The sequence below is a fragment of the Xyrauchen texanus genome, chromosome 2 (genome assembly GCF_025860055.1).
Source record: "Xyrauchen texanus isolate HMW12.3.18 chromosome 2, RBS_HiC_50CHRs, whole genome shotgun sequence".
Classification (NCBI taxonomy): domain Eukaryota; kingdom Metazoa; phylum Chordata; class Actinopteri; order Cypriniformes; family Catostomidae; genus Xyrauchen; species Xyrauchen texanus.
In genome coordinates, this window is record NC_068277.1 from 40,430,565 (window position 1) to 40,451,281 (window position 20,717).

The 20,717-nt window shown below is 38.6% G+C and overlaps 2 protein-coding genes across 2 annotated transcripts in view; both read right to left on the bottom strand.

Annotated features, from left to right (window-relative positions):
* Nucleotides 1-6,854, bottom strand: part of nfx1 (nuclear transcription factor, X-box binding 1) — a 28,313-nt gene extending 21,459 nt beyond the window's left edge. The window contains exons 1-2 of the mRNA XM_052149247.1: nucleotides 6,676-6,854; nucleotides 5,352-6,218 (exon numbers count right to left, since the gene is read on the bottom strand). Of these exons, the coding sequence (XP_052005207.1) occupies nucleotides 5,352-6,218; nucleotides 6,676-6,697 (889 nt within the window). The 5' untranslated portion in view covers nucleotides 6,698-6,854. The remainder of the gene's footprint in view (nucleotides 1-5,351; nucleotides 6,219-6,675) is intronic.
* A 3,939-nt stretch (nucleotides 6,855-10,793) lies between these two features.
* Nucleotides 10,794-20,717, bottom strand: part of plxdc2b (plexin domain containing 2b) — a 108,457-nt gene continuing 98,533 nt past the window's right edge. The window contains exons 13-14 of the mRNA XM_052149116.1: nucleotides 17,304-17,464; nucleotides 10,794-12,667 (exon numbers count right to left, since the gene is read on the bottom strand). Of these exons, the coding sequence (XP_052005076.1) occupies nucleotides 12,548-12,667; nucleotides 17,304-17,464 (281 nt within the window). The 3' untranslated portion in view covers nucleotides 10,794-12,547. The remainder of the gene's footprint in view (nucleotides 12,668-17,303; nucleotides 17,465-20,717) is intronic.

The following is a 20,717-nucleotide window of genomic DNA, read 5'->3' on the forward strand; positions in this document are numbered from 1 at the left end:
ATGAAGGAGTTCAAACAGCTCTCCTCATCAATGATTAAAGATTTTATATATTAAGAGGGCAATCTAAAGTTAAGGGTTTATACTAAAGAAAAGAGATTAAGTTGAAAATTCATCTGAAAGTATAAATGTAGGTTCAAAAACTATCTAGAGACTATTATTGAATTGAGGTGATGTTTTTAATTAAGCTTCCTAGAAGCTTGAGAGGCTCTGATCTGATGTTAGTCCTCACCATGATACATAGTTTTGTGTAACATTTGCTGAAGTAGCAGAAATAAAACCTGAATGGAAATTAATTATCTATAAATGAGTTCAATTTTAGCATATTTTACTTTTACTTTGGACAATTTTAATAGATTGATGAATTTTTAATAATGCTTTTTTGAATTTAACCATGTTTTGAATTGTCTCCATATTTAAGCATTTGTAGATGTTCCATTGGCTGTGTCGGTTCTCTGGTGATACTCCCTGAAAAAGAAAATATCTGTTTACTGATAGCAAATTATTAAGGATTGAGGACTGAGCAGCATCAAGACCAGTGGCAAGAGGTGACGACCCAATGACGGGTAAGACTTGACAATGGCATAAAAGGTTAAGCAACCAAAGCAGGGGCGTCACCGCCCTGGAGACCTGACTAAGAAGGTTTGAAAGGGGTTTAAGGAAGTGGATGAATGCTCTTAGATCAGAAGCATCAAAAGGGAGGTCTAGAAGAGACCTGCCCAAAAATGTAAAGTTCCACTGAACCCGACAGCATTTTAATAACCACTTTACTAAAACAACTTATCACAGTGTTAAATACTAAGCATTCTGTCACTGTGTTTTCAGGGGATCATACCCTGTGTAGAGGATTATTTATAGATTGGTTTTGGGGGTAAAGTTTTGAGAACCGTTGCAGACAAAGGAGTGCTTGACATTTTATAGAAGTATTAAACAAACATGGGGAATGTTTGTATGATAATGAATTTAGACTGGAAGATGATTTATTACTTTTACTTATGCTTTAATTGAACTCATATACATTTTAAAAGTAATGAAGAATGGAAAAGATACATGGTGGTGACTAAAGATTACGATTGCTTGTCTTGTTTGTTTGTAACAATATAAATGGAATTAATTAAGAAATAGGGTGCAGGGTTGGCTACAATTGGTATAATAATTGAAACAACAATTTGTGAGAGGGAATAATATAATATTGTGTGTTACCATTGATTAAATAAAAACCAGATGAAGTACTGATCAATGTAAATGGCCCAATGCAACAGAAAGACCAAACTGGGAGGAAATTGATTCCTCCAATGATATGTTATATATTTGATAATTCTTTTATTGATTTAATACTCTGAATTACTCTGATATAGTCTGAAACTATGAAAAACAGCTTAGCTTGCAGGGAAAATTAATTAATGTGATACAGACATTGAGAGTCCTTGGGAAACAGGAGGAAATGAAATGTATGTGATAAGTGAATGAGTAGGGAGTTTTAAGATAAGAAACACCTGTGGTAGTTTACCTCCTCTGTGGAGAATTATAGCCTTTTTGTGAATGACCCTTTCTGTGAATGACCATGAAAAATGTTGTGTATAGATACTAAAGGGATGATCTAATGTTTTTAATTGGAACAAAGTCAGGCTATGCCTGGCTCCTGCCTGGAGAAGGCAGAGGACCCATGTGTTATTTAGTGCTAGAAATGAGATGCAACAAATGTGTGTGTAGCAAATGACTCTAATAAGGGAAATCATTTAATATATTAATCAAATGAATGCAGAAAGTAATGATTGTTAGTTAATATAAAACATGTAACCATATGAGGTGATTACAGTGTTCTTTATGCATATAAAATGAAATAGTCATGCTGTTGCCATCATTGAAGCAAGTTAGGACAGGATGACCAGCTGAAGGAGAGAAGGTGGAAAACAATTGCGCCTACAATACCAATGAATAAGAAAGACATAATAATATGGATGTTATTACTGACATACTTGGGACAAGTGTTGCCCCCAATGATGGGGCCTACCAGAGAAACGTCCCAAGAAGGACCAGGATCACCAGATGAACAATTCTAAGAAAGCATACTGCAGAGTGGGTTCCCTACAATCAGCCTTGGGGATCTTGGATGGCCTTTCCAATGAAGCTGACCTAAAACGAAATACTCCAGAATGTGAATTAAGAAAGTACAGTGCACTTGACGGACTGTATTGAAGAAACTATGAATATGGACTTCCCAACGATGAATACGAGGCAAGATTCAGACAAAGAAGAGCAGCAAGCACAAAACTAAGAACCTGAGGAAGAAGAAGATCAGCAGGAACCGGCTACAGAATCTGAGGAAAGAGAAGAGGAAGTAGAAGGACGAGCGAAAGTAGGGGAAGAGCACGCTGCGACAGAAAAAGGGATTGAAGTGCCGCAGTAGAGCAGGAAAGCATAGAAAGTGAGACGGAAGTACATGTCACAGAAGAACAGGACCAAGAAGGTGAAGAAGGAGAAAGACAAGAAGAAAGTGATCGTCCTGCTGAAACAGATTCAGAAGCAACTGAAGGAAATGAAACAGGCCAACAAGCGCAGTTGTTCGAGGAAGAGTTGTGGCACATGGAGAAAGAATGGAAGCTCAAGGAGGTATTAGTGTTGATGATGCTGTTACTAACATATTTGGGACAGGTATTGCCTCCTATACAGGGCCTACCGGACAGGCGATCAATTAAGGCCCAGACTCCCCAGGCGAGGACCATCACAACGACTATGGTATGATGAATTTCCTACAATTGACATCTCAGACCTTCAATATTATTCCCGAATGAGCAGAGTCTAGATAACATAGCACGAGAAATCAGAAAGAAGCTAACGCCTGGATCACTAAACAAAGGTGAACCCGAAAAGCAAAGAATCTGGATAAGCAATTTGGCTAAGCAGAACAAACCGAAGAATCGGCCTCAAAAGACACCTGTCAAAATAATCACCCAAAGACTGAAAAAGCAAATAAATTTAGAAAATGATATGGAACCCATAGAGTCAGCAGGAACAGAGGAACTATTACAATATGCAAATCAAAATGACTGGTATAAATGGGCCAGATATACAGCTAAGCAAGCAAAAATGACAAACTGTGTAATGTGCTCACCCACTCCATTGAAAAAAATTTGTAGTAGTCCCAAATCAGTATGATTATAAGCATTAGCGCTGAGTATTATGCCAAAAAATTGTGGTAAAACAGGGAGAACAGTGTACTGCCCAGCAGAATGTTTGGCATTCTTGGGTCATCCGGAATATGATAAATATTATAAGATGATAGGGTGGGGAGATGAAGGCAGAAGATTAGACAAATACGTGTGGATAATGAGAAAAAAGAAAGCCCATTATCATATAAAATAAATCGTCAACTGGAGTATGAATGCTTTAACAAAACTAAAGGAAAAACGAATGTAGGACAATTTAAGGGCAATTGTGCAGTAATATGGCATTTAGATGATGAAATGTTTTTTAATAATAATGTGATTAGGTTTAGATTTAGATTGCTGTATATACATACATACCAAATAATACATCCCCAGAAGGAACTTTTACCCAGGCGATGAGGAAACTGCATGACCTGCGAAAGGAAATTAAATCTAATGTAGGGAGAGATCAGCGGTTTGGGCAATGGTTTGATGATCTTTTTGGTTCATGGAAGTTGGGGCTAATGAAAATAGGTATAATAATAGTTATGGGACTGACCCTACTTGCATTATTATTATGTTGTATTATACCCATTCTGAGATCAGTTATGACTAGAACGGAGGCTAAGCAAATGGTAGCCGTATCAATGATGACAACGCAAACAAGTGTAGCAACCAGACAATATACCATTGGGCCAGGATTGGATGAACTTGATGAGATTTACTGAGAAGCAATCAAGAAAATAACAATGTAAGGGGAATTTTATTTTTGAACACTTTTCTCATGTTTTTGATAGTAAGGGAGACAGCAAGACTATTGTACTTTCATTTTACATAACAGAATAGATAGCAACTCAAGAAAGGAGTTAGAGGGTGTTTTGTTTGTTATTTTTGACATATTCCCTATTACTCTCAATGTAACCAATTACTTATAATGATTAATGAAGTATATCTTTATTACAATGTATCTAATCAAGTAGAAGTAGTATTGATGATGATTATGTTTAAGCATAATATGGATGTGAAGTATTTGCCAAAAGAAGACATGTGAGGAACATATGTGAAGAAAGGAGCGGCGAGCACCTCAGTGCTTGGCTGCAAGAGCAAATAGACTCAACTGGTGGTTTAAAACCCGCTGTCTACTCCAACACACCACCAGATAGCTCCAGGCTACCGGAATTGTCTGTGAGTTCCTCTGGCAACGAAGGATGCATATTACTGTTACTTTTACTAGTGTTTTGTTAAGCATGTGTGTGTATATGTATATATATATATATATATATATATATATATATATATCTTCTACTTAATGGATAATCAATTGTACTCTACATCACGCAAGGCTTTACAGTTGCATGCACATGCTTATTACAAATGAGTTGATTTTTGTCACCCACCCCCAGGAACAGTGCTAGCTAGAGGACTGGGATCTTTTACTCCTTCCTCGTTAAGTGTGGATGGAGATGTTTGGTCCCAAGTTCTGCAGAGTGCAGCCCCATAAAAATGGCATTGGATAGTGGACTGAGTGGCCTACTTTGGCTACATGATGAAATGGGACAGGCTGGCTTGTGTGACTGCACTCTGGTTTGAGGGAAATAGAGTGTGAGACTTTTTTAAGTCTCAGAGGTGGGAATATATAGTATATTTTCAATATTCTAGTATGTTTCTTATATATCAAAATACTTATATGAGTTTCCTGGCCTTTGTGTGACCCAGGAGAGGGCATATGAGGTTACTAAAAGTGTTGATGCTGCAGAGGCCACAAAGAGCACCCAGCTGTAACAAAATAATGAGACTAAGGACCTTGAAGATAGACTAAAGCCAAGTTTCTACCAGTAAAAAGATATCAAAAGGCTTTGTGAGATAATGGTGGCAAATAGTATCCATTTATAACAAAAATAACAAAGGGGCACAGAAATGAGGTAATGCCAGATAACAAACTGTATAGAAGAGGAGGTTTTGGACTAAGACAGTCAGAATGGACAGCTGGCCGGTCTCATGTTTGTTGGTGTTCAATAAACTACAACTTTGGCATCTGGAACTCAAGACTCTGAGAGTTTTCTTACAACTTAGAGAGATTCATCGTGATATTCCACGACAATGCCCATCCCTAAAACTAATAAATATTCATGACTTCTGTGACATCACAACAAGCAATGTTGTGACCACAGATACAAGTAAAACTCATGTTCTCCAGCACATTACCTGTCTGTGTTTCTTTGCTCTTGGGAGGCTCCATGCGTTTCACCGGTCCGGTTCTTCGACCGGGACCCCCATCTCTCCTCAGTCCTGGATTCTGCAGTAATGGTCGTTTCCCTTTCCCACCTCTTCCACTCCAGTTTGACTTGTCCTCTCTTCCAAGCTCACCTTCTACACCTCTTGTCTCCTCTTTATTCTGAGTGGGCTCTCTTTCCCTCCAGTTACCCTGAATCCCATGGGTGGACACAGGTCCTTCTCCACGGACATTGGGCTGTACGCGCCGGTCTCCACCTCTCCATCCCTTGTGGTTCCTCCAGTCAGGTTCCTGTTCTGGATTGTCACGAGGCCCAACAGGCTTTTTGTCTTCTCCAGCAGCCTGGTTCTCCTCCCGCCTCTCTTTATTGGGCTTCTTCTGTCGGCTGCCTTGATAAGACTTTCTTGTGTCTGTCTCTACAAGTAGTCTTTCCTGCCTCTCCTCATCTGTGGATCTGTTAGAAGTAGGGATGTGGGGTCGTCGACCAAAATCAGCTCCACGTTCCCTTCCTGGGCAGTTGGTATCACTTCCCGGTTTTGTCCATCTTTCACTCTGGGGACGTTGGACATTATTAAGTCTACCACTACCTTGTCCACCTCTCTGTCTTCCACCTCTGCCTCCCCTTGCACCTCTTCTGATGGCAAGTTCTGGAGGGGTTAGTGCATTATTCTCAGGGTTTTTAAATGCATTGTCCCCATGATTAGACTGTCTAAATCGCTGATGCTGCCCGGCATGATGAGCCCTCCAGTCCTGACTGTTCTCCAGCGGCCTGTAGCTTTTTCTGTTCGGTTTAGCTTGTGGGACAAACTCAGCTGACTCAGGATTCAACTTTGATGTGTCTAAAAGTCAGAAAATAAGAGTTTCCATAAGAGTTAATTCTGTGCCCTTTGACTTCATTTGAGTTTACTGCATGTACTGTACATTCATACTGACGTCAGCTTTATTGCAACACACTGCAACGTCACATTGAAGACATAACCTGCGTTTCTCTCTGCTGACCAGAAATGAATATATTTAATCGATTAACAACCAGCCTTTCATGCTAATTACTTTTTGTTACACTAACAAACTTCCACCATGTCATGGCGGCCGTAAGTGACGTGATAATGGCTGATTAAATTATGTAGTTTAAAGAGTCCTAATAGCGTAAAGAAAACCACACTGATATACTATAATATAATGAATAGAATACTGTGGGAAAGCAGTTAAATTCAGTGGGCCATAATAACAATCACTTATAAAACATCCGCACTTCACTACCGCTAGCCACTGTGTTAGCCATAACGAACTGCTTACCTGTAACGGAGGCTTCAGCCATCCAGGCGGACCTCGCGACAATTTAACTGAAGCCTTCTTGAACTAAATATATATGACAATAGAGTTAGGCCAAGAAAGAGAGAAACACTTTATGAACTAAACTGACTGAGATGGTGGCTAGTTTTGCTGACACTGCTCGTCCAGTGAGAGCGCAGATCTCTGACGCAGAGACGCGTGACTGTAGCGTCACAGCCTTGACGTGACGGTGAACTATTTGCATCTACTTGGAAAAGGATTTGTTTGAATTATACTTTTAAGGTGAAACGGTTGAAGGAATGTTTGAGAGCACCAGAATCCTTATGGTACTTTATTCCCAATAACATCTTTAATAATGTAGGAGGCCTAAAATTCTTATTGAAATGTAGCTACAATATTACAAGATTGCCGCTAAAACTATCCCAATTTTATCAACAAGCTCTTTTGGACTGGAAATTATGTCACTCACAACTTTTCTCCACACAAATCCATCTTATGGAATAATGAATGCATCACTAAAGGGAACAAGTCACTTTATTTACAGAATTGGATTGATAGAGATATTATTTTTGTAAAAGACCTTTTTGACTGCAATAACCAATTTCTTAGCTATGAATCCTTTCTCAGTGAGAAGGCATTCCCAATTACTTTCAAAGAATATAACTCAGTTGTTAAATCTATACCTAATGGAATATTAGAACTAATGAAAAGTTATAAAAAACTAAATGAAGTTACTGACCTTAAATTTACTCTTTATATAAATGGTATAGATATTATGAGTAGTAAATGTACTAATAAGCATATCAGAAAATGCTTTCTAAACTTAAAGAAAACAACTCATTGTGGGAAATCTTTCTGGAATTCTCAATTCACAGAGATGAATTGGCATGTGTAGTGGCTTGTTCCTTTTAGATTTTGTATATCAAACAAGATTAGGGAATTACATCTGAAAATATTGCATAATATATATCCAACAAATCTATTTATCTCAAAGTTCACATCTAGTGATACAAATTTTAGTTTTTGTAAAACTGAACAAGAAACATTAACCCATCTTTTTTATGGCTGTTCATTTTGTTTAACTTTCTGGGAAAATATTGAAAATGATCTGGCATCTAAAATAACTCAAAAAATCACTCTTGATGGGAAACAAATTATTACCTTTTTTTGATTGTAAAGACAGAAAGCTTAGTAATATTGTTAATACCTTTATTTTACTAGGTACATTTCATATTCATAAAGCAAAATTTTCCAATTCTAAACCTTGTTTTAAATTATTTCAAATTGAAATTTGAATTTTATTTTGAGTCTCTTAAATTGGTTAAAAATAAGAAAGCTATGCTAATAACTGATTTATACTCTAAATGTTTTGTTTAAAAGAATGTAAGGTAATGCTAAATATATTATCAATTGAAGTTTGTTAATGTATATATATATATATATATATATATATATATATATATATATATATATATATATATATATATATATATATATTTTATTCTATTGTAATTATTCATGTTATTTTTCTTGTATTTTTTGTTTGTTTTTGGATTGTTTGTGATATAACAATTGTCTGTTATTATTTTGTAGTTTTTTGAATCTTCAATAAAAATTTTTTTTTTTTTTTTTTAATTAAAAAAAAGAGGAAAAGGATTTGTTGTTTGGTTACTATAGCATCAACAAAGCAAATAATGTGTATTGTATTATTCATTTATTATTGCTACTTGCCAAATTCACATTCAACGATGTAAATTCAGTCATCAAAAACCCTTCTTTATTATTTAAAACAAAAAAGAAATCGAGCAATGCATCCAAAATATTTCACCTTCAAAGAACTCCAAAGCCCTGTGCTACCTCTTTAAATTATTTAGTTAAACTTTGGTACGTAATACATTATATTTGTATGTACTACTTTTATTAAGTTTGTACATCTGTATTTGTTATTATGTATGTTTTTCCTTGGCAATAATAAAAAACATTTTTTATGTCTGCAGGAGTCACAATAATGGTCAAGGATGTGTGGGAGAAGGAGCTTTGTATTATCATTAGTGATGATGAGTGGGACAAAATTTGGAAATATGCCAAAGCCATTTCAGTGTGTAATCGAACCAAAGTTAGGCACAATTTAAAATTACACATAGGATGCACATCTCTCCTTACCGCAGACATGCATTTAGTTGCTCCCTCTTGCCTCTATGCCTCAAGTGTAAAATTGGTACCCTTACTCGTTGTTTTTGGTCATGGCATAACTGCAAAAAATTGGGCTGAGATAGTTTCTGAAATCAGCATTGTTCTAAGGAAGAAGCTTGATTTGAACCCATTGTTTTTGATTCTGGGGCTTGCAGACAGTGCTTTAATTTCATCAAGGGAATAAAGAGAGTACAATATACTCACTTTTACTGCCAGAAAGAACATTTAATTGGGATGGATCTATGATAAGGCTCCAACCATATCGGGCTGGAACAATATTTTGATGGAACTAATACCACATGAATACTTAACTTGTGTTCTCAACGGTCAACCAGTTAATTTCTATAGCATCTGGGAACCCTATTAATACCCTGGATATTGAACCATGCTGTATATCAGGTTTGGCTGCAGGTTTTCAGTAAAATGTTCAGCTGGGGGCACCAAAAGCAGGTGAAGTGGTGTCATATTCAAACGCAATTTTAAGGTGAATTTTAGATCAGTGGCGGAGCTAGGGGGTGGCCAGGTATTTCTCACCCCATTGGTCATCCCCCCTTGCAGTTGCTGTTTTAATAATTTTTAGTTCATTTTTTTGGCACAATTTAGTTCTTTAGAGGTGAAATCACTTAACATGGTCGCACGCCAAGGTCGTCAAACCTCTCCATCCATGGTGTCATGGTGTCATGGTGTCGATATCATAAAGTAGCGTAGTCTGAGTAATAGAGAGAAAAATTTATATTTAAAATGCCATTATCAGCCATATAAGTCACGATTTGAGTGAAAGTGAATAAAACATATGTAACAAGTTTCCAGTGAGGAAGGGACGGAAACAGCAACAGGGTTCAGGTAAGGTTGTTTTTAATTCTCCCACACTAATTCACACACTAATATACGACAATAGCTTCTTGGCCTTTGTGTCGGGCTCTCCCTTGGGCTCTGTTGCTGCTGCTTTTTATGCCGCTCTCCTCAAGCTACTGCAATTAGAGACAGGTGTTAGAAATAATTTAGCTGATAGGTGTGGGTGAGAAACAGATATGTATGTCCTTTTTACCATAAATATCCACTTTCAATTTTACATCTGAAAGACCTGTGTGGTACCTGTTTAGTTTAACTTTCACATCTGAAAGTGAAAGTGGATATTTATGGTAAAAAGGACATACATATCTGTTTCTCATCCACACCTATCATATTGCTATTGAAGATATGGATTTCACCTCTGGATTAATTGTATGCTGCATTTATGTCCTTTTTGGAGCTACAAAGGTCTGTTCACCAATGCATCCTGAAATATAGGTAATAAGAAAGAAAGTCTTACACATCTGGGATGGCATGAGGGTGAGTAAATGATGAGAGAATTTTCATTTTTGGGTGAACTATCCCTTTAACACATGCTATGCAGCCTATTAGAAAACATCTTGGATAAAAAGTGATTGAAACAATATACAGACCTGTGCATACAGACAAAAAAATTAAACCATGTGAGCTCATTAATTATTCATGCATGTGCATGATGGGAACACCAGTTTGAAAAGTTAAGTAAAATTATATATCTGTGAAATGTTCTGAAATTAGCGAATAAATACTACAAGCTTTTCTACTTTAGGATTAATACATGACACATTGTAAAGATTAATAATATTTACTTATAAGCCAGGGCATTCATTTTTACTGTTTGAATTGAGTACAAATGTAGAATTTACTTAATTTTTCCAAGTTCATGTTTTTCAGTGTAGTTTTATTCCAACGTCCCTTGATCATTTTGTGTTACCATTCCTTGACTGTGATTTGGTCATTAAATTATTTCATGACATGTTGCTATCTACTACAGTATTAGCACTAAGCTGTAGACTACATATTTGCACTCACTCACCCACTCATACAGTCTTAAGAATAGAACATGACAGAATTCATCAAATTAATTTAGACATCTTTATTATTTAAAATGTAATCAAAATGACAGTAGTAACACAAAAGTACACAGATAACAGCATTGTGTATTTCACTGTCTCTTAATGTGTGGCATGACAATGTTATGATTATCAAAAATGCAGGTAAGTAAATGTATACTTCCCCAAATTTTGAGAGCAGGCATCACTGTTGAACAGAAAATTGTTCTCCCTCATCTAACATTTTGTTTGAGATTATTTCATAAAATAGGCACCCTCAGATATCACTTTAGTGCTCAGTCGTACACATTCAGATTCACTTGAACACACACAGATATAGAACATACATGCAGCTCACATTTGCAGAGGAGAAAGTGATAAAAACAGAACTTAAACATTGATATGAGGGGGACTCTCAGGAACAGCCCTATATGCATAGGTTTACTGAAATTAACAAACAAAAGACAAAATATGTTCCATAGTACCTCTCATCTGGTTGTACAATATTATGGCAATGCTTTTAAGATGTCTGGCCTGTTGTAACTCTTAACTAAAAAATGATTCGTAACAGCATTAGAAACATCTCTGTTCTGATTCTGGACAGAGGAATCTGGAGGTATGGAATCTGTGTATTGGATTGAGGTGATATCGCTGTACAGATTTCCTATGATTAAAGTGTTTTCTTGTGTGTAATAAGAGCTCTTTGGTCAAAATAATGCAACAAGTGAAAAAATGTTAGGTAGGTGCATGTAAGTAGTGTCCTAATTAATTGAGATACAAAAGGATAAATGTTCTAAACCTTAAGAGTCAAAATTGTGCCACATTATTTTTTAACATAATAGAAATTATTATTTAAAACAACAAATTGAATGTTCATTATAAGCTTTGGGTTGTAATGTATTAGTTTTTCTGTACAGTGAAACACATCTTTGTCCTCTGAATGAATCAAAAAGTACAGTTTAACCAAAATTAACTTCTAAACAAAGACCCGCACATACAAACAACCTCATAAGCGCCTGTCTTGTAAATCTGCATTAGTAACAAAAGTTGTGGAAATAATTAAACTATATATGTGTGCCAAATGGACATGTGCAAAAACGTCCTAAACGGTTGGAATATACATGAAAATGAATCAATACTATTTGTTCACAGAACATTTCCCAATTGTATTTTAATTGCAATGTACATTTTTGTGATAAGTATATAGTGAGCTAATCTGTATCTCCAAACTCCAAAACATCAGTTGCAAATCAAAAATGAAATCATAAAAGAATAGAAAAACAAGCATCTGATAAACCTAAGAAAACCTTGTAAATATATAAGAAGGTCTATATTAGATTTCCAAAACAAGAATTGAATAAATGTGCATCTCTGGAATTTTCATCAAACAATTTTCAAAAGAAAAAAAGGCCCATTAAATCAGAGAACCAAACCCTCAGTTCAACAACGTGTCTTGAGACCTTAAAGATCACAGCCTCTTCCTGTTCAATCAGAGCTGCTCCTACGTCATGTCAAGAGCCAAGCATTAAGTACAGAAGCTTTGTTCTCGTTATTCATCCATCTGATTAAGAAACAGGGTTTTTTCTGTTGTCCTCTGAATGTGGCTTTAAACCTGGATCCAAGCTATCAGCATCTTGTTATTTCCATCATAAATACCATACCCTCATTGTTTTCAGTTTTTTCAGTGTTTTGCATTTGGAGGGTTGGTGGAACATTATGATTTGAGATGTATGGATTTATAGATGGACATCAAGAAGGTCGCTAGGCAGTGTGTAAATTCAGAAGTCGCAGGTAAAACCTCAGCACTGTTCTGACTCAATAAAACCCTCTTTTTCCTGACCGACAGGCTCTACCTCTGCATAAGCTGGATGACCAGAACCCCGGTGGAACTTCATTGCAGGCCATCGGCTGGGACGCCTCTGCAAATGCAAAAAATTTTAAACACGAAAGATGATAAATGATTTTTTTGAAAAGCACTCCCCATCACAGACAATACACACATATTCTATTAGGTGGTGCTAGATTGAATTACTTTCATTTACTTTAGTCATCTTGATTCCGGACATATTTTAGGATTTCTTAAAATCCTAACAAAAAGAATTCTAAGCCATGAACAAAAACCAAACATCTTTAAGGGGAATCACAACATTACAACTTTCATTTGAAGAAAAAAATTATTTGAAAACTGTATAAAAACTGTGCACTTACCGGGCTCTATTTTCGTGAGTGTGCAACGTTCAGACCCTGCGCAATGTCTAATCCAATTTAAAAGCACTAATTCTAATAAATATTTTTGTGCCAGTGCAAAGTGCAAATGGCCGTGGGTTGGAGTGTTTGTGCTATCTATGGGTTTAGGTAAGCAAACTGTGAGTGTACTGTATGTAAATGAAGTGGCGCAAAGTGCAATTTTCCTAAGAATTTGGTAATTGCATAAAGACGTTTCAATACCACCTCTTAACTCAGCACAAAGTCCAAATTCAGTTCCTGTATTTGCAGTTTGGAGATTTCACCAGCAGGTGGTAATAAAGTTAATGTCCAAATTATAAAAGTACAGAACATCAAATAATGTCCTTGGCTATAGCTGTTGAAGCATTTGTTAATAAAAAATTATGAGATTTGTGTTACATTTTGTAGAGGTCATGGTTTATTTTTCAATTATTATTACTATTGTTATGTTTAAGTCAAGGAAGAAGGAGAGAGTAAAATGTTTGGATTTAGTATAATTCTTTTTACCACTTCCTTATTTTGATTTTATTTTTGTTTTGTTTGAACTGTAATTTGAATTTAGACATCATTTTTATATATTTAATATATTTTTTATATATTCAATTTTTTCGTGTTTCAATAAATAAATTAAATAAAATTAATTAATCAATAAATTTTTAAAAATCATTGTTGACCTGTAGAAGTGAAGTGCATGCCGATACAGTCATTATTAGTACTAGCCATTTGCGTGTCAGTAGATGAAAATGATTAATACTACTTACAGTAATTTAACAGAGCATACAGTACATCCATATCCTGGACCACATTTTCCATGCATATAAAAAGAAAGTGTCCCATTTAAAAAGGATGCACAAAGTAATGTAAATCCATACTTATATTCTTCTAAATCATTGCATACAGTCCATTTACACTACCAACTTCTTATGAATGTGCTGTCTTTGTTTATATTTGCTGGTGCTTGACAGGGAATGGACTGTACATACAATAGGATGGAGACGGTACTGGAGAAGAACCTCCATTGACCCAATTAACACCTTTTGTGGGCAGTTTCACCAAACCCACTTGCGCCTACACTTAGCACACGCTTACAGAAAAACACCATGCTTCATGGTCATGCCCACTGACTTTGCGCTTATGAGTTAAGGCATTGCGCTGCACTTAGCTCTTTCATGCTTAAAACTGGACCCACCGTCTTTTTATGAGGTAATAAGCTACAATCCCATGAAGCATTGCAAATAACGTAAACATTTTTAAAATGATTAACAAATTTTAAACTATTGATTTACATTTTTTTGCTTATAAGTGTACAGGGACATGCACAGACATTTTGGGGGGCAGGGGCTCAAGTAGAAAAAAAGGGCACTTCTCATAATTATTTATTTAAATATATATTTTTAAACAAAATGTTAAATATATTAACACAACTTTGACTTCCTTACCAATTTATTTTAATTCCCTCACACATTTGTTTCATACTCAGTTCACACAGAGACCATGGTTTTCATTAGTATTTACTAGGTTTATCACAAGAGCAGCAACAGCAAAGGAAACTATGCCACAATGTGCATGTTTTCTGTGCAACTAGTTTCAAGTATATACTTAGAATAAATGACTGCACCAAGGAGAGGGACATAGTTTCACTGATAATTTGTATACTTTTCACAAGGCAATACATCGTTTTAATTCTTTTGGTGTTATTGGAATACATAACACTTCAATGTATGCAAATTAGCGCATTGTAATTAGTTAACGCCTAATATGCATATCATTGTGGTGATTGTGATGAAGTTATTAGACACAAACTGTATTCACCTGTAGTGTCTCCATTAAGTACAGTACATTAGCCAGTAGACTACATTAGCTAGTAGCTCATGAGTCATGCTTGTTAGCAAGACACAAGTTAACTATATTTGTCATTTGGCTAATTAGCTGTAAAGTTGAGGTACTGGTAGCTTAGTTTTTTGTTCATCACCACTCACCTCCACCCAAGCCAAGAAAAACCCAACTGGGATAGGAGCTGGGAGGGGCTGCTGCCTGCCTGTGTGTCTGATGTGCCAATGCGTGCTGCACTTCTGCACGGAGACGCGAATGGAGGGATGGAGGGATATACTATATATATATATATATATATATATATATATATATATATATATATATATATTAGGGCTGTCAATTGAATTTTTTTAAAATCTAATTCATTATATTCAAATAATTGCTGAGAAAGCACATTGTCGGCCTCACGCATCTCGACCAAGTTTAGCCACAAATGACGTTCCTAGACCACGAGTGTGGCCATCGCCTGCCCAAGTTCCTGCAGCATGTTGGGATCAGGGCAACCCCCGTGCAGATCTTTGAGTGCCTTGGCCTGGTGGACTTGCAGGAGGGCCATGGCATGCAAGGCGGAAGCGGTGTGTCTGGCGGCGCTGTAGGCTTTGTCCGTCAGTGACGAAGTTGTCCTACAGGTCTTGGAGGGGAGTAAAGGGCGAATAAAGATGGAAGGGTTTTCGGGGCATACGTGGAGCGCAACAGCCCTAACCACCTGAGGAATCCCGTGTACCCGTGGGCCGCTCCGCCGTCGAGGGTAGCGAGAGCGGATAAGCGAATGGCTTTGTGACGTGTTGAGAGGGGTGCCTTCCATGCAGACATCAGCTCATCATGCACTTCCAAGAAAAACGGGACCGGGGGGACGCGGCTGTGAGCGGGGCGGAGCCCCCAGGAACCAGTCATCTAACCGCGATGGCTGTGGGGAGGACGGAGGGTTCCAGTCCAGCCCCACGCTGGCGGCGGCCCAGGCAAGCATATCGGACATCCCAGGCAAGCATGAGTCAGCCTCAGCCTGGGCGTGCAGGCCTGAAGGTGGCAGCCCAGGGGAGTCCTCAGCGTCAGACGGCACGCTCTCCAATGCAGCGGCGAGCTCATCCACCCCAAGCTCTAGAGGATAGACAGGCTGGCTGTGAGGCGAGCCGCTGTTGCCTCGAGCATGGACGGGAGTCAACAAGCGTGCCAGGGGGCGGGTGGTCCGAGGGGGCGTACCCGGCAGAGCTGCACCCACTGCCGTCCCCAGATCGCCTCCATCGCCAGCCGCACCGTCCTCAATCCCGTGGGAAGAAGGAGCAATGCGGGGCTGGAGTGGCGTGGCTGGAGTGGTGTGCTTTCTGTTGAAAGCGACCCGCGACCCGCACCCACAACGTTGCCATGGTCATGCTCTCGCACTGAGAACATGAACCATCCACAAACGCTGCCTCGGTGTGATCGCAACCCAGACACACGAGACAACGCCTGTGGATGTCTGAAGCAGAGAGCACTCTACCGCATCCAGGAACTACGAAGGGGTGGAAAGGCATCTTTACAAAGACGCGTCCTAAAAAGTACGTTCAACGCCAGCTGCGTATTGCTCTTTTAAAGAAAATAACTCTTTTTAGAGAAATCACTCGAAAGTTTATGGAACTTTTATGGAACTCTTTGCGCTGTCGAAGCGCCCAGGGCCAAACTGCACTGCCATGCAGAGAATGGAGAAAGCTGCTGAAGTGCGCCGTAGATCCAACAGCAGACAAGCGTCAGAGGAAACAGGAACAGGTGTGTAACTCGCAGCTGACTGCAACACGACCATCGGCTCCGAAGAAAATTTCTGAATGAACTCGACGTATTTGCCCACTTTTATACCCGTATGTCCGGGGGAGGGGTATGCAAATACTGTCTGCCTAATTCCCATTGGCCTTTTTTCATAGATCAGAGGCATAATCGCCGCTCAAGAGAGGCCCCTAGTGTCGCTTCTTCGACACAACGTCAAAGTGAGCGACAGAAGGGGAATCATTGATAAGACAATACAAAAAGCGGCTTCAGAATACAATGTATAAGTGAATCATTGGCACACAGTTCATAGCAATCCATTTCACAAATTAATTTGTCAATCAGTTCGAGATTTATTATGAGGGCTTGTTTAAGGACCGTCAATTTACACCTACGTCAGACATGCTTGTGTAGCCTCTTGGGTGCATTGCATCATAAACATAAAATGTTTAGGTCACTGTGTCAAGTTAAATATAGTTTAATACTCAATCTTCTTAGTTTGCATTTGCGCTCCTTCAAGTGTTTTGAATGCAAGAACATCTGTAAAAGTTTATAACTTATTGTTATAGATCAATTCACCTATACAGAAAATGAATCAGATTTTTACTTCGAGAATAAAACTGTTGCACTCTATTGCTGGCCAGATTCATCATCTACTAAACTGGTATAACAGAATTGCAACTAAACTGCTACTTCCACATGTTTCTTTAATTTCCTATTAGTCCTATACTGTAGCTTATAGCTTATACATAGTCTCACCTCAATGAAGAATAGTCCTGCAGCAGAGCTCGGGTGATGGTAGATGTAGACGGTCACCAGAACGATGGCCACCATCACCAGTAACAGCACGAGAATCCCAAGAATCAGACCCATGTGCAAGGAGTGGGTGCCGTTCTCTGCTGTACTTTTTGCTGCAGCAGCTGAAACACACACATAGACACAATATATTTAATGTTGTTCTGAGCTCTATATATTAGTAAACACACACTTCAGTTAATTTACCTTGTGAGAATAACTCACAAAGACTTTGTACACACACGACTGCACTGCTTTTAATAATGCCCGGGAGGGTAGAGTCACATGGAGTAACCTCCTCGTGGTCATGATTAGTGGTTCTAGCTCTCAATGGGGCGCGTGGTAAGTTGTCCGTGAATCACGGAGAGTAGCATGTGCCTCCACATGCTAGGAGTCTCTGTGGTGTTATGCACAATGAGCCACGTGATAAGATGCGCGGTCGATGGTCTCAGGATCATAGGCAACTGAGACTTGTCCTCCGCCACACGGATTGAGGTGAGTAACCACACTACCACAAGGACCTACTAAGTAGTGGGAATTGGGCATTACAAATTGGGAGAAAAGAGGATAAAAAAAAAGAAGAAAAAAAAAGAAAATTCTCTCATCATTTACTCGCCTTCATGCCATCCCAGATGTGAATGACTTTCCTTATTCTGCAGATCATAAACGAAGATTTTTTGAAAAATATCTCTGTTGGTCCTTACAATACAAGTGAATGGTGACCAGAAATTTGAAGTTCCAGAAAGCACATAAAGGCAGAATAAAAGTAATTAATAAGACTCCAGTGGTTAAATCCATATCTTTAAAAGCAATATGATAAGTGTGGGTGAGAAACAGATCAATATTTAAGTCCTTGTTCACTATAAAGCTCCACTTTCACTTCCACACTCTTCTTCATTTTGTTTTGGCGATGCACATTCTTTGTGTATATCACCACCTACTGGGCAAGAAGAATTTATAGGAAAAAATGACTTAAATATTGATCTGTTTCTCACCCACACCTATTATATTGCTTCAATATTTATTTCCTTTTTTCCTATAAATTCTCTTCCTTGCCCAGTAGGTAACCAAAGGACTTAAATATTGATCAGTTTCTCACCCAAAGTGATGGTATTGCTTTAGAATTTAATTAACCACTGGAGTCATATTGATTACATTTATGCTGCCTTTATATGCTTTTTGGAGCTTCAAAGTTCTGGCCACCAAAGTTCAGTCACTTGCATTTTATGGACCTACAGAGCCAAGATATTTTTCTAAAAGTCTTAGTTTGTGTTCAGTAGAAGATAGAAAGTCATACACATCTGTAATGGTATGAGGGTGAGTAAATGATGAGAGAATTTTCATTTTTGGGTGAACTATTCCTTTGAAAAGCAGTACAGGTTTGAATCTATGTGTAGCTTACAGTTCCTCTTTCTTACAGAAGAGAGCACTGTTCCCACACCTAATTTATGCATTTTGTCCCATTGGCTTTTTACAATTACTGGGTTTTGTGTATCTGTATAACAGGCAGATAAAAACATGACTAATGGTGAAAAGAGGGGCAAGGCTTCAATTTATATTATGAGTCTCTATTATAGAGATTCACTGTTGTCTATAGATCAAGTTAATTTTGCAAAACTATTATACATTTTATTTTATCATACATTCTTTGGAAATATGTGTACACATTACAACAGAAGTAAATTTATTTGTGTTTTCCACCCTGGTATTCCCACATTGTGGTAATGCAGTAATACGCAGTATAAAATAAAATATTCTACAGTCTTTTTACATCAACACTAACAACCACAATAAAGACAGTGAAACCAAAAGAACTAATCATATGGCAGGGTTTTTGCTGCTACCATACATTCATTACAGCCAGAAGTGCCCATGACCACATAAGCATGGGAAGTCTTTAATTTTCAGAATGAGGGTGACTGAGGCTTGGCAGCCAAAGAAATCTTGGCTTGGGGACTGTCATTCTAAAATAAAATTCAGATAACTCTTAAAGAGATGTAACCTGGCAGTGTGCTGCGAGGCAATAACTCAGAGTAACATAAATGTTTTATTGTTGCTCATCACTCATTCTTTACCTGGTGCTTAAAACCTTTCTGGTATAAGTGGGACTGAATTATTTTCAGACGCTTTCATTTTGATAATTTGATGCACAGCAACATCAGAGCGAGTCGTTTTGTTGAAATCGGTCATAAAATTTAAATTGTGGCCTTTGAATATCTTTTTAAACATTGGCTGTGCTATTTTACTATCACAGGTACACTGAGTGTAAAAGAATGACACTGACTGCAGACCACTTAAATATTCCAGATTCACCTCCATTTCAGTGTAAAGAGATCGTAAGATGAATCACTCCAGTCACATTCTCTCACAGCTCTCCTTTTCAGGTATTAGCAAGAGACAATGTGGTTCTTGAGAGACAAGCCTAACCATGGGCAAAAGGCAACCTTAAAATGTGAACTGCACAGATAATTTCTCTCTACTTACTGTATATTAGGGATGCACAATATATCGACGACCAATCTCCTCATCTTCTGATCCCGGCTCACCTCAGAACATACCCCCATTGGCTTCATCAGTTCCCCACGCACCTTTCCGACCAGATGCGTGCATCCTCCCTCCAACTGCGTTCTCAGGAGAGGGATCCCCTAGCGCTTTTTTGCCCAATGTGTGCTGCACTTCACTTTGCAGCCCTCTGCTTTCCCGACGGAGAGAATGAAGGTAGCTTACATCATCCTGTGCCTCACTGGAAAGACTGGTGAGTGGGGAATCACCATGTGGGACAATGAATGCCCTTGTTGCGCCTTGTTCTTGAATTTCAACATGGAGCTCTGTCGAGAGTTTGGCCCGGTTGCACAGCAGTGTGATGAACCGATCACTGCCCAGGGGAGGAGGAGGAGCCAGACACCTGCTCCTCTGCTGCTGCTAGATTCCACAGCCATGGAGGCCATTTCACTGCAGCTGTCAGCGCCCAAAGGTCACCGAGCTGATGTTCCAACGCAGTCGCGGGCAAGTCCAAGGGTCAGCAACTGTGTGACCATTGCACACGGTGCCCCAGCCACGCTGGGAGGCATCTGTCGTGACCATGACATGCCTGGAGACCTGGCCTAGGGCAACTCCTGCCCGTAGTTCGCAGAACTCGCTGGGGCAAACGAGCGTGCTGGGGTATGGGGGGTTTCTCGGTGGAGAATCTCCCATTGAAATCTCCAAATCGCCCCAGTGCTGTCCGACTCCGCCTCATACCCGTGGGTAGAAGTCGGGGAGCCGCTGGAGTGGCTTTCCCTTTTACGAGAGAAAGCCACGACCGCAGTGTTGCCAAAATCATGCCCTCGCAGTGAGAGCATGACCCGTCCACAAGTGCTGTCCCCGAATGGGCAGTGC